The 24,121-nt window shown below is 70.5% G+C and overlaps 2 protein-coding genes across 11 annotated transcripts in view; both read right to left on the bottom strand.

Moving 5' to 3' along the window:
- LAMB2 (laminin subunit beta 2) overlaps positions 1-13,453 on the bottom strand; it is a 35,515-nt gene extending 22,062 nt beyond the window's left edge. Inside the window, exons 1-16 of one of the 3 annotated variants that reach the window (XM_037904994.2) lie at positions 13,306-13,453; positions 13,138-13,215; positions 10,988-11,157; positions 9,767-9,902; positions 9,070-9,143; positions 7,531-7,719; positions 6,321-6,384; positions 5,532-5,734; positions 5,061-5,181; positions 4,113-4,301; positions 3,762-3,941; positions 3,318-3,430; positions 1,666-1,745; positions 1,356-1,491; positions 925-1,080; positions 153-280 (exon numbers count right to left, since the gene is read on the bottom strand). In XM_037904994.2, the coding sequence (XP_037760922.1) occupies positions 153-280; positions 925-1,080; positions 1,356-1,491; positions 1,666-1,745; positions 3,318-3,430; positions 3,762-3,941; positions 4,113-4,301; positions 5,061-5,181; positions 5,532-5,734; positions 6,321-6,384; positions 7,531-7,719; positions 9,070-9,143; positions 9,767-9,902; positions 10,988-11,157; positions 13,138-13,165 (1,967 nt within the window). In that variant the 5' untranslated portion in view covers positions 13,166-13,215; positions 13,306-13,453. Of the gene's footprint in view, positions 1-152; positions 281-924; positions 1,081-1,355; positions 1,492-1,665; positions 1,746-3,317; positions 3,431-3,761; positions 3,942-4,112; positions 4,302-5,060; positions 5,182-5,531; positions 5,735-6,320; positions 6,385-7,530; positions 7,720-9,069; positions 9,144-9,766; positions 9,903-10,987; positions 11,158-13,137; positions 13,220-13,305 lie in introns of all 3 variants that reach the window. The other 2 variants (XM_043552012.1, XM_043552011.1) reach the window with 2 other exon arrangements.
- A 3,037-nt stretch (positions 13,454-16,490) lies between these two features.
- Positions 16,491-24,121, bottom strand: part of LOC102941653 (laminin subunit beta-2) — a 53,567-nt gene continuing 45,936 nt past the window's right edge. For all 8 annotated transcript variants that reach the window (XM_043552004.1, XM_043552005.1, XM_043552006.1 and 5 more), the window contains 5 exons: positions 23,906-24,113; positions 23,103-23,244; positions 18,407-18,583; positions 17,840-17,996; positions 16,491-17,303 (listed from right to left, as the gene is read on the bottom strand). In XM_043552004.1, the coding sequence (XP_043407939.1) occupies positions 17,170-17,303; positions 17,840-17,996; positions 18,407-18,583; positions 23,103-23,244; positions 23,906-24,113 (818 nt within the window). In that variant the 3' untranslated portion in view covers positions 16,491-17,169. The remainder of the gene's footprint in view (positions 17,304-17,839; positions 17,997-18,406; positions 18,584-23,102; positions 23,245-23,905; positions 24,114-24,121) is intronic.

The raw sequence follows: 24,121 nt of genomic DNA, 5'->3' as shown, positions 1-24,121 counted from the left end.
TCCCCGCCCAGCGTCACCTAGGCAAATTCTTCTCCCGTGCCTGGCCACCGGCCACCAGCCACCAGCCACCCCTAGCCACCCAACTACGCTCCCCCATTCCCTGAACCATGCCGGGCACCCCCTCCCCCCGGGCACCCTGCCCACCTGCTCACCTGGCCCTGGGCGGCAGTGCCGTGGCCAGCCGGTCATCAGCAGGGATGGTGTTCCCACAGGGGCTGCCGGTGGGGATGGGCCCGGGGCGCAGCACCCACAGCTTCACCTCCTCCCACGGCTCCGGGAGCTGAGAGCCGGGAGAGCCAGTCAGAGCGGGCAGCGGGCACGGGCCTGGGGCCAGAGTGAGGAGCCGGGGGGGGGCAGTGGCCCAGGGCCGCAGGCGGGAACCCAGGGTGGGGGGCAGAGGCCCGGGGCCGCAGGCGGGAACCCAGGGTGGGGGGCAGAGGCCCGGGGCCGCAGGCGGGAACCCAGGGTGGGGGGCAGAGGCCCGGGGCCGCAGGCGGGAACCCAGGGTGGGGGGCAGAGGCCCGGGGCCGCAGGCGGGAACCCAGGGTGGGGGGCAGTGGCCCGGGGCCGCAGGCGGGAACCCAGGGTGGGGGGCAGAGGCCCGGGGCCGCAGGCGGGAACCCAGGGGGGGGGGCAGAGGCCCGGGGCCGCAGGCGGGAACCCAGGGTGGGGGGCAGAGGCCCGGGGCCGCAGGCGGGAACCCAGGGTGGGGGGCAGAGGCCCGGGGCCGCAGGCGGGAACCCAGGGTGGGGGGCAGAGGCCCGGGGCTGCAGGCGGAACCCAGGGTGGGGGGCAGAGGCCCGGGGCTGCAGGCGGAACACAGGGTGGGGGGCAGAGGCCCGGGGCCGCGGGCGGGAACCCAGGGTGGGGGGCAGAGGCCCGGGGCCGCGGGCGGGAGCTGGGGGGCACTGGCCCAGGGCTCACCTGGGGCTCGTAGCGGATCACCACGTCGTACTCCATGGAGGCGGGCACGTCGCTGACCAGGAACTCCACGGCACCGCCCTCTGGTACGTGGGCAAACCCAGCCCCCGTCCACGTGGCTGGCCGGCCCGGGGGCTGTGCCCGCTCCACCACTGCGCCCTGCCGGGAAGGAGCCGTCAGGAATGGCCCCTCCTCCGCGTGTCCCAAGGGGGCCTGCCCTGGCCCCCCGCTCTCCCAGCGGGCTGCCGGGTGCTGAGCGGGGCCCGCCGGCCCGGCTCCCGGGGCTCTGGATCCTTGGCCCAGATGTTGCGGGTGCTGCCAGTGGCTCGCCCCCCGGGCGCCCCCCGGCCCAGGTTTCCCCCGGGCGCCCTCCGGGGCAGGCCCAGCCCCACCCCGTGCGCTGGCAGCCGAACGCCGGGGCCGGCCCGTCTCACCTGGCGCAGCCGGGCCTCCTCCGCCTCGTAGGTGTAGTGGTCCAGGCGGGCGAGGTAGAAGCCGGCCTTCACCCGGCTGCACGTCCGGCCCACCATGTGGCTGCGGCAGGGGCAGTGCCCCGTCTCGACGGCACACCTGGCAGGAGAGCGGGTCAGAGCAGGAGCGCTGGGCCCCTCTGCCCACGGACAGGGCGTGACCCCCAGCCCCTGCAGAGCGGGCCCCGCCCTGCCCGTGAGCAGCCCCCTGCCCCCAGCCCCACGGGTTCATGCCCAGGGTGAGGCCACGGCCCCAGGCCCAGCTCCCACTCACTGGTTGTTGTGGGCACCTCCCACGTCGCAGTCACAGGAGCGGCAGCCGAGTGGGTCGTGGCCGAGAGCCCAGTGCTCGGGCTGGGGACAGAGACTGCGTTAGTCACCGGTCCGCCTGACCCTGCCCGGCTCCGCCCAACCCGACCCCACCAGGCCCTGCCCGCCCCTGCCCACCCCGCCCAACCCCGCCCAGCCCCGCCTGACCCTGCTCGGCTCCGCCCAACCCGCCCCGCCCAACCCGACCCCACCAGGCCCTGCCCGCCCCTGCCCAACCCGACCCGCCCAACCCTGGCCAGCCCCGCCCAACCCCGCCTGACCCTGCCCAGCTCCGCCCAACCCACCCCGCCCAACCCGACCCCACCAGGCCCTGCCCGACCCGCCCAACCCCGCCTGACCCTGCCCGGCTCCGCCCAACCCACCCCGCCCAACCCGACCCCACCAGGCCCTGCCCAACCCGCCCAACCCGCCTGACCCTGCCCGGCTCCGCCCAACCCAACCCGCCCAACCCAACCCCACCAGGCCCTGCCCGACCCTGCCCAGCCCCGCCCAACCCTGCCCAACCCGCCAGGCCCTGCCCGGCCCCGCCCAACCCCGCCTGACCCTGCCCGGCTCCGCCCAACCCAACCCGCCTGGCCCTGGCCAACCTGCCCAAACCTACCCGGCCCTGCCCAACCCTGCTCAGCCCCACCCAACCCCGCCTGACCCTGTCCGGCTCCGCCCAACCCAACCCCATCCAGCCCCGCCCTACCCGCCAGGCCCTGCCCAACCCGACCTGCCCAACCGTGCCCAGCCCCGCCCATCCCTCCAGGCCCTGCCCGGCCCTGCCCAACCCCGCCCGGCTCCTCCCAACCCCGCCTGACCCTGCCCGGCTCTGCCCAACCCCGCCCTGCCCCGCCCAACCCAACCTGCTAGACCCTGCCCGGCCCCGCCCAACCCGCCAGTCCCAAGCCCCGCCCAACCCAACCTGCCCAACCCCTGCCCAGCCCCGTCCAACCCGCCAGGCCCTGCCTAACCCAACCTGTCTGACCCCTGCCCTGCTCCGCCCAACCTGCCAGGCCCTGATCCCACCCAACCCACCTGGGCTCGGCCCTGCCCAGCCCCACCCGCCTGCCCCCTGCCCCGCTCAGTTGGCCTAGCCCCTGCCCCCTGGTGTGACAAATTGGGAATGTTCTTATTTTCTCTGAATACTGTGTGTGCCTCAGTTTCCCCTGTGTGTTATTCAAGTGTCCAGGTGGTGGGTTAAGGGTGTATAATCGTGGCAGTGATGCCTAGAGGGCAGGTGGGAGTGCCACGGGCTGCACTGTAGCCGGGTAACTGATGGCTGAAGCCCGTCCCCAGCCAGAGGGTCCTGGCTGACTTCATTCAGGGCGGTTCCAGAGTACCCAGCCTGCGACTGCGAGACACCTGGCTCCACTCCTCCTCCCACCAGCCAGTACCCCCGATCCCCGGGCACAGGCCAGGGCCTGGCAGCACACCGAATCCCAGGAGCGGGGCCCCGGCAGGCCAGGCCAGGCACAGCCCCAGGAAGGGGCCCAGTGGGACAGCCCTCAAGCACCCCCAGCCCGTGACACCCCCTGGGGGGGCCTGAGGTGGCAGCCCGGGGCCGATGCTGTGGGGAGGCGCTGCCCGCAGGGCCCGTAGGCCGGCACTCACCAGGCACTGGTCACACCTTTGGCCAGTCACCAAGCGCTTGCAGAAGCAGTCGCCGCTGACGGGGTCGCACTGGGTCCCGCCCGACACCGTCCCCTGGGGGTGGCACTGGCAGCCTGATGTGGAGAGTGGGTGAGAGGGAGTCGCAGGCCTGCCCCACCCCACAGACAGCCCCCTGCCCCGCCCCCACAGCGCCCCCTGCTGGGAACTCCCCCCCAGCCAGCGCCCTGCCCCGCCCCCACAGCTGGGAGCTCCCCCCAGCCAGCGACCTGCCCCCCCCCCGTGCCCCCTGCTGGGAAGCTCCCCCCCAGCCAGCACCCTGCCCCGCCCCCACAGTGCCCCCTGCTGGGAGCTCCCCCCCCCAGCCAGCACCCTGCCCCGCCCCCACAGCGCCCCCTGCTGGCTGAGGCGGGACTGGCAGCTGGCCCCGTGGCCGGAGGTACGCACGCTGGCAGCCCTGGGGATTGTCCGCGCTGAGCCCGAAGAATCCCGGCTTGCACCGCTTGCAGCGTGGGCCCTGCGTGTGCTCCTTGCAGCGGCACTGCCCGGCGAGCAGCCCCAGCGCCGGGTCGTCGTGGGCGTCACAGATCCCGCCGTCCAGGGCGCCGGCCGGGTCACAGTCACAGGCTGCGGAGCCCCAAACGGGCAGTCAGACGGGGCCCAGCCCCCAAGCCATGCCCTCCCCCCAAGGGAAAGGCCCCCCTGACCCCCCTCCCCGAGACAGGGCTCAGCTGGACACAGACCCCCGCAGCGAGGGCTCGGGGCCTGTTCTCCACCCCCGGCCCCGGCGCCCCTCACCTCGGCAGGCCCCGGGGTCCCGCAGGTCCCTGCCGGGGTCCCTGTAGTAGAAGGGTTTGCAGAGCTGGCAGCTGCGGCCCATGGTGTTGTGCTGACAGTCGTCACAGACGCCCCCGCTGGCGTTGCCCGTGGCCAGGTACACGGCCATGTCGAAGTGGCACCGGCGAGAGTGCTGGTTACAGTTACACCCTGCCGAGACACCGGAGCCATCCGGTAATCCAGCCCCCGCCACGCCGCCTGGTGCCCTACCCGGCCCCCAGCCCAGCCCCCAGCCAGGCCCCCCAGCCCCTGGCTCCGCCACTCGGCCCCCCGCCCCGCTGCCCAGCCCCCACCCAACCACGCCACCCAGCCCCACCACCCGGCCCCCTGCCCTGCTGCTCAGCCCCCACCCAACCACGCCACCTGGCCCCCCGCCACCCGGCCCCCGCCCTGCTGCCCAAGCCCCGGCCCCGCCCCCAGCCCCCCTATCCTGTTTCCCAACCCCTGGCCACACCACCCAGCCCTGCTGCCCAGCCCCCACCCCACCACGCCACCCAGCCCCCAGCCCCACCACCCGGCCCCCAGCCCAGCCCCCAGCCAGGCCCCCCAGCCCCTGGCTCCGCCACCCGGCCCCCCACCCCACTGCCTAGCCCCCACCCAACCACGCCACCCAGCCCCACCACCCGGCCCCCCGCCCTGCTGCCCAAGCCCCGGCCCCGCCCCCAGCCCCCCATCCTGCTTCCCAACCCCTGGCCATGCCACCCAGCCCTGCTGCCCAGCCCCCACCCAACCACGCCACCCAGCCCCCAGCCCAGCCCCCACCCCTGACACCCGTCCCTGGCCCCTCGCCCGGTCCCCTGCCCTGCTGCCCAGCCCCGCCACCCAACCATGCCACCCTGCCCCCGGCCCAGCCCCCCGCCAAGCCCCCAGCCCTGCCGCCCGTCCCTGGCCCCTCCGCCCGGCACTCACTCCTGCAGGCGTTGGTGCTGCGCCCCTCGGCCGGGCGCCAGGGCAGGTCGTTGTAGAAGCTGTTGCACCTCTCACAGTTCAGGCCCTGCGTGTTGTGTTTGCAGGCGCACCTGCCATGCACCTGCCGAGGGGGCAGGCGTGAGAGACGTGCCACGGCCCTGCTAGCCCCAGCCACGCCCAGCCCGGGCCCATGTCCCTGCTGCCCAAAGCCAGACTCCCGGGGAGCTTGGTCTCCAGGCTCGGTCAGTTCTCAGACTCCGCTCTGCAAACAGAGGGCCAAGCCGTGCCAGGCAGCCGGGGCTCTTGGGGCCAGGCCCTGCCAAGACCCACAGCCACCACGGCCCAACCCGGCCCATGCCCGTCAGCAAGGGCTCTGCCCCCAGGCGCGGCAGGGCCACACAGCCCGTGGGGCTTGGATCTGGGAGTTCCCAGCATGGGGGGAGGTGGCAGGGCGGGCAGCGCAGCCCCTACCATGCCCTCCAGGTTGGCGTGGGCGCCGGGGGCGGGCGCGCACTCGGAGGCGTGGCCGTAGCAGAAGCAGCTCCCGCGAAGCACCAGCTCGTAGAGGGCGTAGTAATACTTCTCCTGGATCTCCCGCCGCGAGTCCAGCAGGTTGTCGCCCAGCGTGTGCAGCCGGGTCAGGTTCACCCGCAGGTTGGTGACGCGCAGCAGATCTGGGGGCAGATGTCACCCGCTGCAATGCTCCAGCGCAATGCCGGGGTGGGGGGGAGCTCACCCAGCCCATCTCCTGGGGGCGGCCAGGGGAGCCCGTGGCGGGGGACCCCAGGAGACCAGGGCGAAAAGCAGCCGCAGCCAGAAGAACCCAGCCCCAAACAGAACAGAGCAGCACAGGCCCCGGGACAGACACGAGCTGGGCTTGGTACAGCGAAGGCTCAGGGCTGGAGCCGCCTGCCCCTCCCCAGGACCCCCCATGGCCTGCTTCCCAGGACTCCCCCAGGACCTCCCCCGCCCCTTCTCAGGAACCCCCCCGTGCCGCCTCAGGATCCCCCCACCCTGCTTCCCCAGGACCTCCCCCACCAGGAACTTCACTGCCCCTCTCCAGGACCCCGTGCGCCCCCAGGATCCCTCCGCCCCACCTCAGGACCCCTCGTGCCTCCCCAGGACCTACCACCCCTCCCCAGGCCGGGCCTGTGCTCAGGGCCGGATCCCCCGGCCTGTGCTGCTCTGAGATCTGGGCCGGGATCTCCCTGCACCTGTCTGGGACCTGGGCATTGTCCCGCTGGGCAGAGCTGGACTCACTCTGGATGGCCGGGCTGTAGGGGTCTCGGATGGGGATGGCCGGGTCCAGGACTCTGTAGATGACCTGCAATACAGAGAAACGCCCCTCAGTCCCGAGTGCCGGCTGCGGGACAGTCCAGGGGCCCCGGCGGGGTGGGGTGCCCGCCTGCCGTGCTCATTTCACGGGACCAAGGGGCCCGGAGGTGCTGCCCGGCGTCGGCCAGTCGCACACCAGGCTTGGGCCCCAGGACAGAGGGGAAGCAGACTCAGCCCAGCATGGCCCCTCGCCCCTTAGCTGGGAGGCTTTGGAAGGAAAAGCTCCCGTGTTTGGCTGCTGCCAGCCGCCCCATGGGGAGAAGGGATGTGGTTGGGGCTGGAGCTGTCCCCTCCCGTCCCCCAAAGACAAACAACAAGCACCCGGGAGGGGAGGGGGAGACCGGACCAGCAGAGAGAAAATGCAGCTGCTGGCTCGGCTACTGACTTCCCGGGCCAGCGGGGACACAGACCAGCCGGCCGAGCAGCCCCAGACGGCCCAGCACCAGGCGCGCCGAGCCCTGCTCCCACCGACCTCTCCCCGGCCCAGACAGCCTCGGTTAGACCCCAAGACAGACGGTGGGGGAGAAAAGGGGCACACAGGGCGGGGGGAGGGGCAGGTCTCCCTTTCCCTGGCTGTTTGGGACCGAGCTGGAGCTGTGGAAGGGACGTCCTCTGGCTCCCTCCTTTGTCTGGTCAGGACGGCTCTAGGGACGAGGATCGGGACAGGGACGGCTCTAGGGATAGGGCCGGCCCTTGGGATTGGAATCAGGATCGGGCCGGCCCTCAGGATGGGGTCGGCCCTCGGGATCGGGACCGGGCCAGCGAAGGCCCAGTGACGTTACGGCGAAGCTGGGGTCCCAGGACACGGAGGGGTGGAAGCGCACGCCAGGAGCCAGGTTTTCCCCCCAGGGTCTCTCTCGGGGGACCCAGAAGAGGGCTGGGGGAACAGCCCAGCCCACCAATAGGCCGCATTTCCCACCCCCGAGGGTGGGTGGCCGATTTCCCGTCCCTCCTGCTCAGCAGGTCTTTGGTCTGCACTGACCCCCAGTGCCTGTCCCGTGGCAGGGCCAGCCCCGCCCCCGCCTGCTCGCAATCGGGGAAAGGTCCACGCCCGCGCCAGGTGCAGGATCTCATAGGCCCGCAGTCAGCCCACGGGCCAGGGCAGGCGGGGCCACGGCCAAGGACCCCTGCTTACCTCCCCCTCGCTGGAGGGCTCGATGTCCGAGTAGCGGGACTCACAGATGACATCATCCACCCTGCGCAGGGGCGCGGGGGCAGCGCTGGGGAAGGCCGAAGCGCAGTCATAGGCGAAGTAGCGATAAACCTTCCAGGTGCGGCCGAAATCCGCCGAGCGCTCGATCAGCATGGCCGCCGGGCGGAAGGTCTGTGGGGAGAGACCTGGGGGAGATGGGTGCACCCCCAGCATGGCCCCGGGCAGGGTCTCGGGGGGGGAGGGGAGATGGGTGTACCCCCAGCATGGCCCCGGGTGGGGTCTCGTAGGGGAGGGGAGCTGGGTGCACCCCCAGCATGCCCCTGGGCGGGGTGTCGTGGGGGAGGGGAGCTGGGTGCGCCCCCAGCATGCCCCTGGGCGGGGTGTCGTGGGGGAGGGGAGCTGGGTGAGTCCCCAGCATGGCCCGGGGCGGGGTGTCGTGGGGGAGGGGAGCTGGGTGCGCCCCCAGCATGGCCCCGGGCGGGTGTCGTGGGGGAGGGGAGCTGGGTGCGCCCCCAGCATGGCCCTGGGCGGGGTGTCGTGGGGGAGGGGAGATGGGTGCGCCCCCAGCATGCCCCTGGGCGGGGTGTCGTGGGGGAGGGGAGCTGGGTGCCCCCCAGCATGGCCCGGGGCGGGGTGTCGTGGGGGAGGGGAGCTGGGTGCGCCCCCAGCATGCCCCTGGGCGGGGTGTCGTGGGGGAGGGGAGCTGGGTGCCCCCCAGCATGGCCCGGGGCGGGGTGTCGTGGGGGAGGGGAGCTGGGTGCCCCCCAGCATGGCCCGGGGCGGGGTGTCGTGGGGGAGGGGAGCTGGGTGCCCCCCAGCATGGCCCCGGGCGGGTGTCGTGGGGGAGGGGAGCTGGGTGCGCCCCCAGCATGCCCCTGGGCGGGGTGTCGTGGGGGAGGGGAGCTGGGTGCGCCCCCAGCATGGCCCGGGGCGGGGTGTCGTGGGGGAGGGGAGCTGGGTGAGTCCCCAGCATGGCCCGGGGCGGGGTGTCGTGGCGGAGGGGAGCTGGGTGCGCCCCCAGCATGCCCCTGGGCGGGGTGTCGTGGGGGAGGGGAGCTGGGTGCCCCCCAGCATGGCCCGGGGCGGGGTGTCGTGGGGGAGGGGAGCTGGGTGCCCCCCAGCATGGCCCGGGGCGGGGTGTCGTGGGGGAGGGGAGCTGGGTGCCCCCCAGCATGGCCCCGGGCGGGTGTCGTGGGGGAGGGGAGCTGGGTGCGCCCCCAGCATGCCCCTGGGCGGGGTGTCGTGGGGGAGGGGAGCTGGGTGCGCCCCCAGCATGGCCCGGGGCGGGGTGTCGTGGGGGAGGGGAGCTGGGTGAGTCCCCAGCATGGCCCGGGGCGGGGTGTCGTGGCGGAGGGGAGCTGGGTGTACCCCCAGCTTGGCCTGGGCAGGGCGTGGGGACAGGTTGGGGGCGGTGAAGGGACAGGACTGGTGGCTCCCAGGAGGCCTGGCATGTCCCCCCATGTCCCGGGGAGGCCTGGCCTGGCCGAGGGGGCCCCGTGCCCGCCCCAGGCAGGGACCCACCTTGAAGGTCATGATGAGGTGGGTGAAGTGGAACTCGGCCTCCAGGTCCAGGCGGATGGTGACGTGCTCCACGCCTGCGGAGACGGGGCTGTGAGCTCTGTGGGGGCTGCAGTGGGGCCAGGGCGAGGCCCCCTCGGATCCCGGTTGCTGTCAAGGACTCGGCTACCTCCACCGGGCAGGGGGCCAGGTGGCAAAAAGCCAGGCCAGGGTGGGTCCGGCCCGCTGAGTCAGCGCTTCCCCGCGTGGGAGGGAAGGGAAGGAGAGGGCCCCAGGGACCCCCAGCCCACACCGCCGCCGCAGCCAGCCCATGGGCCCCACGCTGGCAGCCAGCCCCTCTCCTGCCTAGGGGAACACAGGGGCCATACTGAGTCGGAGCCTGGCCCGTCTCTGTGGTGGGGGGACCCCAAGGCCCAGCCCCCACAAGGCTGCCACCTACCCCAGGGGCTGGATGGGGATGGCTTGGCCCGGGGGGCAGAGCAGATCAGGACTCCTGGGGGAGCAGGCAGAGCCTGGCCCCACATACACGGGCCAGGCAGTCTGGACAATGGGGCTCTCTGCAAGGGAGCTGGGGGGTCACCGCGGGGGACTGGGCAGAGCCTGGGGGCAGGGCTGAGCCGAGCAGGGGGTGGGGCTGGGGTCCAGAGGGGGGCTGAGCTGGGGGGGGCTGGGGACGGGCTGGGGGCAGGGCTGGGCTCACCGTTCTCTGACTGCCACCAGGCCTTCCTGCGGTGGGGCGCGAAGGAGGGGATGGCGTTCTCGATGCCATGGCTGACGGGGTTGGCCAGCGGGGAGTAGGGCCGGCGCGAGTCGCACACAAAGCACTTCTTCTCCTCCTGCAACAGAGCCCTTAGCATGCACCCACCTCCTCCCTCCCGCCCCACTCCCTCCCCAGCAACTCCTGCCCCACGAGCCCCCCGCCCCAGCCTGCCCCGGCCCGCAGCGCCCCCGGCCCCAGCATACCCCTGCCCTGCAGTGCCCCCCGCCCCAGCCTGCCCCAGCCCGCAGCGCCCCCGGCCCCAGCATACCCCTGCCCTGCAGTGCCCCCCGCCCCAGCCTGCCCCAGCCTGCAGCGCCCCCGGCCCCAGCATACCCCTGCCCTGCAGTGCCCCCCGCCCCAGCCTGCCACGCCCCCGGCCCTAGCATACCCTGCCCTGCAGTGCCCCCCGCCCCAGCCTGCTGCGCCCCCGGCCCCAGGATACCTCTGCCCTGCAGTGCCCCCCGCCCCAGCCTGCCGCGCCCCCGGCCCCAGCATACCCCTGCCCTGCAGTGCCCCCCGCCCCAGCCTGCCGCGCCCCCGGCCCCAGGATACCTCTGCCCTGCAGTGCCCCCCGCCCCAGCCCGCAGCGCCCCCGGCCCCAGCATACCCCTGCCCTGCAGTGCCCCCCGCCCCAGCCTGCCCCAGCCCGCAGCGCCCCCGGCCCCAGCATACCCCTGCCCTGCAGTGCCCCCCCGCCCCAGCCTGCCCCAGCCTGCAGCGCCCCCGGCCCCAGCATACCCCTGCCCTGCAGTGCCCCCCGCCCCAGCCTGCCACGCCCCCGGCCCCAGCATACCCCTGCCCTGCAGTGCCCCCCGCCCCAGCCTGCTGCGCCCCCGGCCCCAGGATACCTCTGCCCTGCAGTGCCCCCCGCCCCAGCCTGCCGCGCCCCCGGCCCCAGCATACCCCTGCTCCAAGGTGCGTGGTGCCCCAGCATGCCCCCACCCCGCAGTGCCCCCCGCCTCAGCATGCCCCTGCCCCACAGCACCCCTCACCCCAGCCTGCCCCCGCCCCAGCATCCCCCCTCCTTGCAGCGCCCTCCACCCCAGCATACCCCTGTCCCACGGCAGCCCCCCTCCCCAGCATGCCCCAACCTGCAGCGCCCCCCGCCTCAGCCTGCCCCCACCCCACGGTGCCCCTCTCCCCAGGATGTCCCCGCCCCACCTGCAGGTGGCTGACGATACAGTAGGGTTGGGGTCCCTGCAGCCCACATGTGGAGGAAGCTTTCAGCCGCTCCGCTCGGCCCACAAGCAGGTCCCCGGTGACTGGGTAGCAGCTGCCCAGGGAGCAGCCATGTGGGGGCTCGGGGTACTGGCACAGGCCCCCCCCCAACACTGTGGAGAGAGGTCAGAGCTGAGAGGGGAGCAGCTCTGGGTTGCCCCAGCAGGGAAGTTTGGGGTCTGCACCCCACCCCGGGCAAGGGAGATGGGGGTCCGTGCCCTGTCCTGGAGCAGTGGGGCACCTCCCTGCCAGCCATGGAGGACACTGGGTCTGCCCCTTCCATGCTGGGGAGCCGAGAGCTGTCTGCTTCGCCTTCCTGGTGAGCCCAGGGCTTCCCTGTCTGCACAGAGCCATCTGCCTTCGCCTGGGGACGGGGGGGAGGTGCCCTAGCATGGTGCCAGGGCCTCTGTCCTGGTGCCGGGGAGGAGGATGGTGCCCTAGCATGGGAACAGGGGGTGCCCTGGTACCACGGGGGTGGGGGCAGAGGGGGGCTGCCCTGGCACTGCAGGGGTACAGACACTGATGGGCACCGGGACCGCGCTGCTTCCCTTTGTTCTGCCATCACCCAGGAACTGGGGCTCCCTGGCGCAGAGCAGGGCCAGAGCCAGGGGCTGGTGGTCACAGACAGGGGTGGGGGCCATGCCGAGGGTCTGGCTCCAGGCTGCTCTGAGCCCCCCTTGGCCACCTGCCCTTGCCCCTCAGGCAGGGCCAGGAATGTGGCAGGCCGAGCCCTTTCCGCTGGCTCGGGCAGAAGCAGCTGCCAGCTGGAAATAGCCAGGCCCTCGCCCTCCCCGGCAGGCAGGCAGCCAGGGGAGGGGTGTCTTTGGTGGTGGGGGCTGCTGCATACAGCAAGGCCCTGAGCCGCCGTCCCGGGGTCCCAGGACCCTGACCGTGCTGCCCCGAGCAGGGCGCTGGCCGCCCAGCCAGGAAGAGGGGCCAGGACGGGGGTGGGCGGCCGGGCCTGGAACCCAGGAGTTCGGGCTCCCTCCTCCCCGACCTGCGACACTACTGCTCATGGGGAGGGCTGCAGGGGAGCTTGGCGCGCCGTGCCCCAGCACACTCCCTGCCCTCTGGCTGGGGGGCTGCTCACCCTGCACGGGAGGGGACAGCCCCGCCCCGCCCCCGCAGGCTAGTCCTGGGCACCGAGCCAGCTCCGGCCAGCCCCCTCCCCTGCCCCCTCTCCTACCACTGAGCTTCAAAGGCAGATGAGAACCGGCTGCCCTGGGGTGTGGCCCACCCACTGCCCCCCACCCCCCGGCAGGGGCACGGCCTGCACCCCTCTCCCTAGCTCATGGCAAGGGGGCAGCACAGAGCCAGGCCGGCAGGGCTGTGGCGATTTACCGAGCTCTGGGGCCGCCCTGGGGGGCGAGGGGTGGCTGGCAGCTGGCACTGGGCACAGGGTAACAAGGGAGCAGGGCCAAGGGAGTGGAGGCCAGCGCCAGGCTCAGTTGGCAGAGGAGCAAGGCAGGGGGCACAGCTGGGACTGGACCCAGGAGACCCAGCTCAGGGAAGAGGCCCAGGGCTCACCCCAAAAGCCTGCAGGCTCCTCCCCGCCCCACAGCTCCCTGCAGGGGATGGGGCCAGGCCACTGCCTGGCACTGACGCCCCATGGGGGATGGGGCCAAAGATGAAGCACGAGCCCCAAGGGTGCCAGCAGGGAATGAGCCAGCGCGACCCCCACCTGGTAGCCCCACCGCAGCTCCCCTGCCCCCTGACTGGGCTGTGCCCCGTGGCCCATCTGCACAGGGGGCAGCCGGGCAGCAGGGAGCGAGGGGCTAGGGACCGGGGGGGCCCACAGGACCTGGGGGGATGAAGGGGGGGCAACTGAGGGGCAGGGGCCGTGGGAGGAGCTGCCCTGCCCCAGATGTCCCAGGAACCCCCCACCCTCTGCCAAGCTACAGCTTCCCTGCCCCCCAGAGCCTAGACCACCCACCCAGGAGACAGAGCATCTGGGGCGGGGTGGGGCGGGGCTGCACATCTGGGCCGGGCGGGGCGGGGCTGCACATCTGGGGCCGGGCGGGGCTTCCCTGGTCCTGGGCATCACTCAGGGCCCCCGGGGTCCCGCTGCCCCCCGCAGGCCGGGCCGGACTCACCCGCCAGCAGCCAGCCCCACAGCCTCATCGGGGCAGCCCGGGTCCCGCTCGCCCTTCGCCGCAGGCTCCTCTTCCACCCTGCGGGACAAGCCGGTGAGCGGGGCCGGGCCGGGCCGGGCCGAGCCTCCCGCAGACCCCCGGGGACGCGCCCAGCCCGGCCCCGCTCACCTGCCCGCTCCGGTCCGGTCCGGTCCGGCGCGGCTCGGCTCGGCCCCGCTGTGCCCGGGCCCGAAGTTGGGAGAAGTTGGCGCCGGGCCGGAGGGAAAGTGCGGGGCGGATCCGCCGCTGGGATCCGGGGCCGCGGCCAGGGGAGGAGCCCGGCCGGGGGGGCTCCCGGGGGCGGCGCCTCGTAGGGGGGCCAAAGGGAAAACGGGACCCCCGGCCGGGGGCAGTCGCCAGAACCCCGCCCCTCCCCCCTCCCCTCCCCCCCCATCGCCTCTCGCCCCCCCCCGCCTCTCACCCCCCTCCCCCATCGCCTCTCGCCCCCCTCTCTCCCCCTCCCCTCATCGCCTCTCACCCCCGCTCGCCCCTGGGCAGGTCCCGGGAGCGAACGGGACAAAGGCCCTCGGGCCGGGACAGGGCTCCAGAAAGGGCAGGGGCCGCCGTGCCCAAACCACGCCCGGGGGCACGAAGCACCCTGGGACAGGGACACTGGCTCGGGGTGCAATGGGGCGAGCGACACAGCCCCGCCCCATCCTGGCCCTGGCTGCAGCGGGGGGTGCCAGTCCCCTGCAGGCAGCCGGCAGGCCCAGACGTGGGGACCCCGGGGGGCGCAGGCCCAGGGAGCCGTAGCCTGGGGGCTGGAACTGGGGGGCTGCAGCACCCCCTGGCGTGACGTGGTTTCCATCGTATCCAGGGTTTGCAGTTTGGCTCCATGGCTCAGCCTGCCCCCGCCCCAGGCACATTGCTCCAGTGCCCCTGGCCAGCGGGCGCAGTCCCGGGGAGCCAATCAGCCAGCACGCTTGTGGGGAGCCGGCGGGCGTGGGGAGTCGGGGGGGGCTAGAGGAGCCGGTGGGCGCCAACGTGGGGAGTCAGGGGGCGCGGGCCCAGAGGAGCTGGTGGGCGCCGACGTGGGGAGTCGGGGGGCGCGGGCCCAGAGGAGCTGGTGGGCGCCGACGTGGGGAGTCGGGGGGCGTGGGCCCAGGGGAGCCGGCGGGCACCGACATGGGGAGTTGGGGGGCGCGGGTCTAGGGGAGCTGCCGGGCGCCCACGTGGGGAGTTGGGGGGCGCGGGTCTAGGGGAGCTGCCGGGCGCCCACGTGGGGAGTCGGGGGGCGCGGGCCCAGAGGAGCTGGTGGGCGCCGACGTGGGGAGTCGGGGGGCGTGGGCCCAGGGGAGCCGGCGGGTGCCTACATGGGGAGTTGGGGGGCGCGGGTCTAGGGGAGCTGCCAGGTGCCCACGTGGGGAGTTGGGGGGCGCGGGTCTAGGGGAGCCAGCAGGCGCCGACGTGGGGAGTCAGGGGAGCGTGGGCCCAGGGGAGCCGGCGGGCACCGACGTGGGGAGTCGGGGGGCGCGGGTCTAGGAGAGCTGCCAGGCGCTGATGTGGGGAGTCAGGGGAGCGTGGGCCCAGGGGAGCCGGGGGGCGCAGACGTGGGGAGTCGGGGGGCGCGGGTCTAGGGGAGCCAGCAGGCGCTGACGTGGGGAGTCGGGGGGCGCGGGCCCAGTGGAGCCAGCGGGCGCCCACGTGGGGAGTTGGGGGGCGCGGGCCTGCGGGCACAGCTCCTGTCCAGATGGCTCCCGCTTTCCCCCCGCGCTGGCAGGGCCGGGCTGGAATGCAAGTCCGGCGGTGGGGGGAGGCCGCAGGACAGACGCTGGCAGCCAAGGCCGGATTTCAGTCAAGGGCGGCTGGGCCAAATCCCGCCCCCACCCCGCCTGCTACAGCCCAGCCGGAGGGTTTGGGAAGCTGCGTCCCTTCCTCAGGCCCCACCCTCCCCAGTGGCCTGTCTCAGCGCCCCGCAAGGGGCCCCTGTGTAACCAGCCCCTGCGCCCTGCCACAGAGCCAGCTGCATCTCAGCAGCGGGCAAAGGGTCCCTGGATAACCACCCCCCACCCCCAAACCCAGAGGCAGGCGCCTCAGTGGGGAACGAGGGGTGTTGTTGAACTAATACGGCATTGAGGACTCGGTCCAGCCTCACGCCGGGGCAGCTAACACCACACTGGTACCTGCCGGCCTTACGCTGTCCCCACCCCATGCCAGGGGGTGGGTGCTGCCCAGCTGGCTGCAGCCTGCGTGGAGCCAGGGGCGGGGGCGGCGGTTGGATATTCTTACTACAAAGAGCAGCAGCGAAGTGGTTCCCAGCCGTGCCAGCTACTGTGGTCCTTACGGGTCAGTGTTAACACCCCACGGTGCTGGATGGGGCCACCCTGAGCTATTGGCCCAGGCCGGCAGTGCGGCACCGGCCCTGCTTGGGCAGTGGACACTGAGCCCTTGGGTCTGGGCCCCAGTAAATATCCCTGCTCGGAGCTGCCCTCTCTTGGGCGCATGGGCCCCAGACCCGGCTGCAGCCTGGCTGGTGCCATGGGGGGGCTGGGTGGGTTTGGGACGGGGCCCGCGGGTGTGACGAAGTGGGAATGTCCTTAATGTTCTCTCTGAATACTGTGTGTGCCTCAGTTTCCCCATGGCATTTCTTAAGTCTCTAGGTGGGGGGATAAGGGGGTGTGATTGTGGCAGAGCCCTAGAGGGCCAGTGTGATGGTGTCTGCACAGAGAATGGCCGACACCCTGTCTCCTGGCGACTGATGGCCTGGGCCCCTCCTCTGCAAAGGGGCGGACTGAAGGGGTTGGAGAACAAAGAGACCAGGTGGCCTCCTGGCCTGGGAAAGAGACAAAGGTCAGAGGAGGGGCAGGAGAGTTTCAGTTTGGAGCTGGCTGGGGAAATGGAGGGAGGCCAGAGGAGGCTCTCGCCTCCTGCCCCCCAAGACGGACCTGACTGAGGGGTCCTGTTCTCTGCACCTACAAGCTCTGTGTTAGACCATGTTCCTGTTGTCTAATAAACCTCTGTTTCCCCGGCTGGCTGAGAGTCACGTCTGTCTGCGGAGTTGGGGGGCAGGACCCTCTGGCTTCCCAGGACCCTGCCTGGGCGGACTCGCTGTAGGAAGCGCACGGAGGGGCAGGAGATGCTGAATGCTCTGAGGTCAGACCCAGGAAGGTGGAAGCTGGGGAAGCTTCTTGCCCTGGAGACAGTCTGCTCCGAGAGAGGAGGCTCCCCCAGAGTCCTGCCCGGCTTCATAGGGAGCAGGTCCAGAGCATCGCCCGGGGACTGTGGGGCACAGTCAGCATGGGGCCGCGGCTCCCTTTGGGTGCTGGGGCAGAGCCTGGCGCAGAGGCTGGCATGTGACACAGAGCAGCCAGGGCCACGGGCTCAGGCCTTTATTTGCAGAGTACAGGGCTGCTACAGACGCTGGCTGGGGCAGAGCCTGGAGCCGCATGAGGGGGCCCCTGACAGGTGGGGCCTGCACCTGGCTTCCCACTTGCTCCCTAGCACACTGCTGGGCCCCACGGGACCGCCTGCCCACGAGGCCAGAGCACCCTGGCTGCCAGCTGGCACAGCCCATGGGCAGGGCGGGCACCAACGGGGCACAGAACCGGCTGCCAGCAGAAGTCCTGGCTCCCCCTATGGCAGGCACAGCGTATGGGGGCTGTGGGGTGGCTGGGGCATCCCTGCCGGTGGAGGGGCCTGCAGGCCAGCTCTGAGCCCCAAGGCAGCGCGGGCACTTGGCTCTGCCCTCCCTGTGAGGCACTCCCCAGCCCCACCTGCTGTGCTGTGGGGGAGGGGCAGGAAATAATCCCATGAATGTCTGGGATGCGGAGGGGGAGGGGGCAGGACAACGCAGCCCGGCGGGGGAGGGGGCAGGATAACGCGGCCCGGAGGGGGCAGGACAACGCAGCACAGCGGGGCGGGGGGACAGGACAGCATGGCCCGGCCGGGGAGGAGGAAGGGGCAGGACAGTGCGGCCCGGCGGGGGGGGACACCGTGGAGGGGAGGCGCAGAGGTCCAGACTGGCCGTCGGGCCCGGTGGGCGATGCCCTGGCACTAGCAGGTGGCGTAGGCATTGGCCTTCTCCTGGATCTCCTCCAGCAGCCTGGACACCCGTCTCTCCAGCGCCTGCAGCCGCGTGGCCTTGGCCTCCAGCGCCTCCTCGCCCTCCTCAAAGCGCCGCTCCAGCTCTGCAGACAGGCGGAGACAGGGGTGAGCCCCCCAGCATGGCCGCAGCACCGACGGGGACCCAGGCCCTTCGCATGGCACAGCCAGCCGTCGCACAAGCCTGGCCTGCAGCCCTCCAAGTGGCATGTGCCCGGACCCCTCCCAGAGAGCCCACAGGGCTGGGCACGTGTGAGTGGGGGGCCAGAGGGGCCCTCGGGGGGCGCGTGGGACCGGGCAGGTGTGAGTGAGGGGCCAGAGGGGAGCACGTGGTGCCGGGCAGGTGTGAGTGGGGGGCCAGAGGGGCCCTCGGGGGGGGCGTGGGGCCGGGCAGGTGTGAGTGGGGGCCAGAGGGGAGCGCGTGGTGCTGGGCAGGTGTGAGTGGGGGGCCAGAGGGACCCGGGGGGGGTGCGTGGGGCTGGGCAGGTGTGAGTGGGGGGCCAGAGGGGCCCTCGGGGAGCGCGTGGGGCCGGGCAGGTGTGAGTGGGGGGCCAGAGGGACCCGGGGGGGGTGCGTGGGGCTGGGCACTGCTCCTGCTGCCCCAGCCATGCAGCCCGGGTACCTTCCAGCTTCCTCTGGCTGCCGCTGGCCTTGTCCAGGATCTGCTCAGCCTCCTGCAGGAGCCGCGTCACCCGGCGCAGCGCGGCGTCCGACGCCCCGGCCAGCCCGCCCACCTTGCTCTGCAGCGCCGCGTGCTGCCGCACCGCCTCCGCCAGCGCCTGGGGGCAGAGGGGACAGGCTGACACCCAGCGCCAGGCTCGCAGGGTCCGGCCCTCTGGGCGCGGGGCCCACGGCCCACTGCTGCAGGGAGGGGGAGGGGTATGAGCAGACTGGTGGGCGGGGGGGAAGGGTGTGGGCTAGCAGGTGGGTGGGAGGGGTGCTGTGCGGGGAGGGGCACCAGCAGGTAGGGGGGAAGGGAGAGCATGCTGGGGAGGGGGCACCGGCAGGCAGGCGGGGGAGGGGGTGCTGGGGGGGCACTGACAGGCAGGCGGGGGAGGGGAGGGGGTGGGCTAGGGGGAGGGTGCTGTGTGGGGGAGGGCGTGGGCTGGCATCCAGGAGCCAAGGGGAGGGGTCACATGCTGGGAGCAGCATTTCAGGCCCATGCACCGGGGGACCCGGGGGCTCTCACCTGGCCCAGCACCCCCGTGGCCGACACGGCTTGCTCAGCTTTCTTCTTGGCTTCCTTGGCCAGCCCCCGGTTGGTCCTGGACTTGTTCTGCAGGGCAGCCACGTGCGTCGCCAGCTCCTGCAGGGCACTCAGCGCCCGCGACTCCTTCTCCTGCAGCCCCTGGAGCCTGCGCTCGGCCTGCACCGGAGAGAGGGGGATTGGGCTGGAGCCCGCAGGACGAGGGGGCCCCTGCCCGTGTCACCCCAGGTCCCACCCGCCCCCGCAGCGCGGCCGCTGCAGGCTGGCCCGTGGGGCTGTGGCCCGGTCCAGCCCAAAGGAAACCCGTGGAGCAGTCGGACCCGGCCTGTGTGAGCCCCCCCTGGCCCCGGCCTCAGGGCTGAGAGTCCACACAGCCCCAGCGAGCCCCCGGCCCGGCCCAGCCCCAGGGAAGAGCCCTCTGGCCAGGAGCAGCTGGGGCAGGGACTGGCTGGGGAGGGGAGGGCTCCAGGCAGCAGAGGTAAGGGGGCTTCAGGGGGTGGGGATGCCCTGGTGTAAGGATAAAAAGAAAAGGAGGACTTGTGGCACCTTAGAGACTAACCAATTTATCTGAGCATAAGCTTTCGTGAGCTACAGCATCCGATGAAGTGAGCTGCAGCTCACGAAAGCTCATGCTCCAATAAATTGGTTAGTCTCTAAGGTGCCACAAGTCCTCCTGTTCTTTTTGCGGATACAGACTAACACGGCTGCTCCTCTGAGACCTGGTGTAAGGATGAGGCCTTCCTCTGCAGCCAGATTAAAGAGCAGCCGAGCAGCAGCCATTAGCTGAGCAGCAGGAAGTCCCATCCTCACAATCCATCTACATGACAGGAACACAATGTCAGAGCAGCTGGCAGGAAGGCGACCCGTCCAATGGCCCCCAGGATCACCAGACACAGAAACAGATCTTAAGGTGGTTAAAGAAAACTTCGTTTGATGGCGTCTGTCTGGCAAGAAACCACTTCTCAATAGTTGTGGTTGTGAAACCCTCATTTTTTGTATTGTTTTGTCATTATGGCCCCCACTTCCCCATTGTTTGTCTGTCTGGTCTCTGTCTGGTTCTTTGACTGTTTCTGTCTGTTACATAATTAATTTTGCTGGGTGTAAATGAAGGTGGTGGGGTAGGATTGGGTAGAGAATTTTGTTACACTATGTTAGACAAGAATGAGGGGGGATTTGATAGCTGCTTTTAACTTCCTGAAAGCGGGTTCCAGAGAGGATGGCTCTAGACTGTTCTCAGTGGTAGCAGATGACAGGACAAGGAGTAATGGTCTCAAGTTGCAGTGGGGGAGGTTTAGGTTGGATATTAGGGAAAACTTTTTCACTAGGAGCGTGGTGAAACACTGGAATGCTTTACCCAGGGAGGTGGTGGAATCCTCTTCCTTAGAAGTTTTTAAGGTCAGGCTTGACAAAGCCCTGGCTGGGATGATTTAGTTGGGGATTGGTCCTGCTTTGAGCAGGGGCTTGGACTAGATGACCTCCAGAGGTCCCTTCCAACCCTGATATTCTATGATTCTATAGGGTTGGTTAGTAACGTTTCAGTCTGACGCTTGGTTACGGCACAGCTAAGCAGGACTCAAGTTTCACTATGTAAACTGGGGTCCAAGAGGAAGTTCTGTGGGAACCAACTCCAGGACACAGCCCCATGATCAGAGCTGCCAGACCTCAACAAATAAAAGGAAGTTTTTCTTCACTCAGCACACAGTCAACCTGTGGAACTCCTTGCCTGAGGAGGTTCTGAAGGCTAGGACTATAACAGGGTTTAAAAGAGAACTGGATAAATTCATGGAGGTTAAGTCCATTAATGGCTATTAGCCAGGATGGGTAAGGAATGGTGTCCCTAGCCTCTGTTTGTCAGAGGGTGGAGATGGATGGCAGGAGAGAGATCACTGATCGTTACCTGTTAGGTTCACTCCCTCTGGGGCACCTGGCATTGGCCACTGTCGGCAGACAGGACACTGGGCTGGATGGATCTTTGGTCTGACCCAGTCAGGCCGTTCTTATATATGTTCTTAACACTCTGCCAATGACACCGGGCAGAAACTGGAGTGCCTCAGATGACCTGATCCTGACAAGTTACTGGGCGTGGTGAGCACGGTCTGTGTGGTGTGTGCCGTCTGGTTTGGGTGATTGTTAATAAATAGAGGTGACGTAGGATATTACAGTGTAAGGCTCTTCCACTGGTAAAAGGTCCTGCACACCTGCGGAAGTAGTGTACACCTGGGGCCCTACGCGTTGGGTAAGGGTGTGGGGACTTACACCGGCCAGGCCAGTGATACCTGGAGCCCTACGCACTGGGTAAGGGTGTGGGGACTTACACCGGCCAGGCCAGTGACACCGGGAGCCCTACGCGTTGGGTGAGGGTGTGGGGACTTACACCGGCCAAGCCAGTGACACCGGGAGCCCTACGCGTTGGGTGAGGGTGTGGGGACTTACACCGGGCAGGCCAGTGACACCGGGAGCCCTACGCACTGGGTAAGGGTGTGGGGACTTACACCGGCCAGGCCAGTGACACCGGGAGCCCTACGCGTTGGGTAAGGGTGTGGGGACTTACACCGGCCAGGCCAGTGACACCGGGAGCCCTACGCGTTGGGTAAGGGTGTGGGGACTTACACCGGGCAGGCCAGTGACACCGGGAGCCCTACGCGTTGGGTGAGGGTGTGGGGACTTACACCGGCCAGGCCAGTGACACCTGGAGCCCTACGCACTGGGTAAGGGTGTGGGGACTTACACCGGCCAGGCCAGTGACACCGGGAGCCCTACGCGTTGGGTAAGGGTGTGGGGACTTACACCGGCCAGGCCAGTGACACCGGGAGCCCTACGCGTTGGGGAAGGGTGTGGGGACTTACACCGGCCAGGCCAGTGACACCTGGAGCCCTACGCGTTGGGTGAGGGTGTGGGGACTTACACCGGCCAGGCCAGTGACACCGGGAGCCCTACGCACTGGGTAAGGGTGTGGGGACTTACACCGGCCAGGCCAGTGACACCTGGAGCCCTACGCACTGGGTAAGGGTGTGGGGACTTACACCGGCCAGGCCAGTGACACCGGGAGCCCTACGCACTGGGTAAGGGTGTGGGGACTTACACCGGCCAGGCCAGTGACACCGGGAGCCCTACGCACTGGGTAAGGGTGTGGGGACTTACACCGGCCAGGCCAGTGACACCTGGAGCCCTACGCGTTGGGTAAGGGTGTGGGGACTTACACCGGCCAGGCCAGTGACACCGGGAGCCCTACGCACTGGGTAAGGGTGTGGGGACTTACACCGGCCAGGCCAGTGACACCGGGAGCCCTACGCACTGGGTAAGGGTGTGGGGACTTACACCGGCCAGGCCAGTGACACCTGGAGCCCTACGCGTTGGGTAAGGGTGTGGGGACTTACACCGGCCAGGCCAGTGACACCGGGAGCCCTACGCGTTGGGTGAGGGTGTGGGGACTTACACCGGCCAAGCCAGTGACACCGGGAGCCCTACGCGTTGGGTGAGGGTGTGGGGACTTACACCGGGCAGGCCAGTGACACCGGGAGCCCTACGCACTGGGTAAGGGTGTGGGGACTTACACCGGCCAGGCCAGTGACACCGGGAGCCCTACGCGTTGGGTAAGGGTGTGGGGACTTACACCGGCCAGGCCAGTGACACCGGGAGCCCTACGCGTTGGGTAAGGGTGTGGGGACTTACACCGGGCAGGCCAGTGACACCGGGAGCCCTACGCGTTGGGTGAGGGTGTGGGGACTTACACCGGCCAGGCCAGTGACACCTGGAGCCCTACGCACTGGGTAAGGGTGTGGGGACTTACACCGGCCAGGCCAGTGACACCGGGAGCCCTACGCGTTGGGTAAGGGTGTGGGGACTTACACCGGCCAGGCCAGTGACACCGGGAGCCCTACGCGTTGGGGAAGGGTGTGGGGACTTACACCGGCCAGGCCAGTGACACCTGGAGCCCTACGCGTTGGGTGAGGGTGTGGGGACTTACACCGGCCAGGCCAGTGACACCGGGAGCCCTACGCACTGGGTAAGGGTGTGGGGACTTACACCGGCCAGGCCAGTGACACCTGGAGCCCTACGCGTTGGGTAAGGGTGTGGGGACTTACACCGGCCAGGCCAGTGACACCGGGAGCCCTACGCACTGGGTAAGGGTGTGGGGACTTACACCGGCCAGGCCAGTGACACCGGGAGCCCTACGCACTGGGTAAGGGTGTGGGGACTTACACCGGCCAGGCCAGTGACACCTGGAGCCCTACGCGTTGGGTAAGGGTGTGGGGACTTACACCGGCCAGGCCAGTGACACCGGGAGCCCTACGCACTGGGTAAGGGTGTGGGGACTTACACCGGCCAGGCCAGTGACACCGGGAGCCCTACGCACTGGGTAAGGGTGTGGGGACTTACACCGGCCAGGCCAGTGACACCTGGAGCCCTACGCGTTGGGTAAGGGTGTGGGGACTTACACCGGCCAGGCCAGTGACACCGGGAGCCCTACGCACTGGGTAAGGGTGTGGGGACTTACACCGGCCAGGCCAGTGACACCGGGAGCCCTACGCGTTGGGTAAGGGTGTAGGTGCTTTTCGCCTGGAGCCCTATGGCCTGGGAAAAGGTGGGGTGCCATAATGTGTGTAGGTAACACCGGGGCAGGAGAAGCCTGGCTTGGGGGGGCCAGAAGGGTCCCCAGGATGGCAGAGCCCCTCACCTCCTTCACTCTGTTCTCCACGCCCCGGACTGCCTTCTTGGTGCTCTTCAGCGCACGCCCTGCCACGGACACCTGGACCTTCGCCCCCGCCAGCACCTCCTGCGTGGCCGTGATCACCCCCCTCACGCCCACCGCTTGCTCCCTGGGGGGGGAACAGGACAGCATCACCCTCAGGGCACCTCCCCACCCCTGCCCCCACAGCACCCCCTGCTGGGAGCCCCCCCAGCCAGCACCCTGCCCTGCCCCCACAGCGCCCCCTGCTGGGAGCCCCCCCCAGCCAGCACCCTGCCCTGTCCCCACAGCGCCCCCTGCTGGGAGCCCCCCCCAGCCAGCGCCCTGCCCTGCCCCCACCGCGCCCCCTGCTGGGAGCCCCCCCAGCCAGCACCCTGCCCTGCCCCCACAGCGCCCCCTGCTGGGAGCCCCCCCAGCCAGCACCCTGCCCTGCCCCCACAGCGCCCCCTGCTGGGAGCCCCCCCCAGCCAGCACCCTGCCCTGCCCCCACAGCACCCCCTGCTGGGAGCCCCCCCAGCCAGCACCCTGCCCTGCCCCCACAGCGCCCCCTGCTGGGAGCCCCCCCAGCCAGCACCCTGCCCTGCCCCCACAGCGCCCCCTGCTGGGAGCCCCCCCCAGCCAGCGCCCTGCCCTGCCCCCACAGCGCCCCCTGCTGGGAGCCCCCCACAGCCAGCGCCCTGCCCTGCCCCCACAGCGCCCCCTGCAGGGAGAGGTTGGGACCAGAGTAGCCAGAAACTCCCCCCACACCCTCAGCTGGTGCCCCTGCCCTGCTCCTGTCCCTGGTAACTCACCTGGCCTGCCCTGCCCGTGTGAGCAGCTCCTGGGTGGTGGCCAGGCTGTGGGCCGTGCTGTTCAGGACAGCGTCCACCCCATCCAGCTGCCGGATGCTGTCCTGGATCTCCTGCAGCAGGTGCCGGATCCTGCTGGGGCTGCTGGGCAGGGAGATGTTCAGCACCTGCTGGGCCACCAGCTCGATGCTCTCCGGGTCGGCTCCCTCCTCTGCAGAC

Source organism: Chelonia mydas, chromosome 7 (genome assembly GCF_015237465.2).
Source record: "Chelonia mydas isolate rCheMyd1 chromosome 7, rCheMyd1.pri.v2, whole genome shotgun sequence".
NCBI lineage: Eukaryota > Metazoa > Chordata > Testudines > Cheloniidae > Chelonia > Chelonia mydas.
This window is presented reverse-complemented; position numbering and strand designations above follow the sequence as displayed.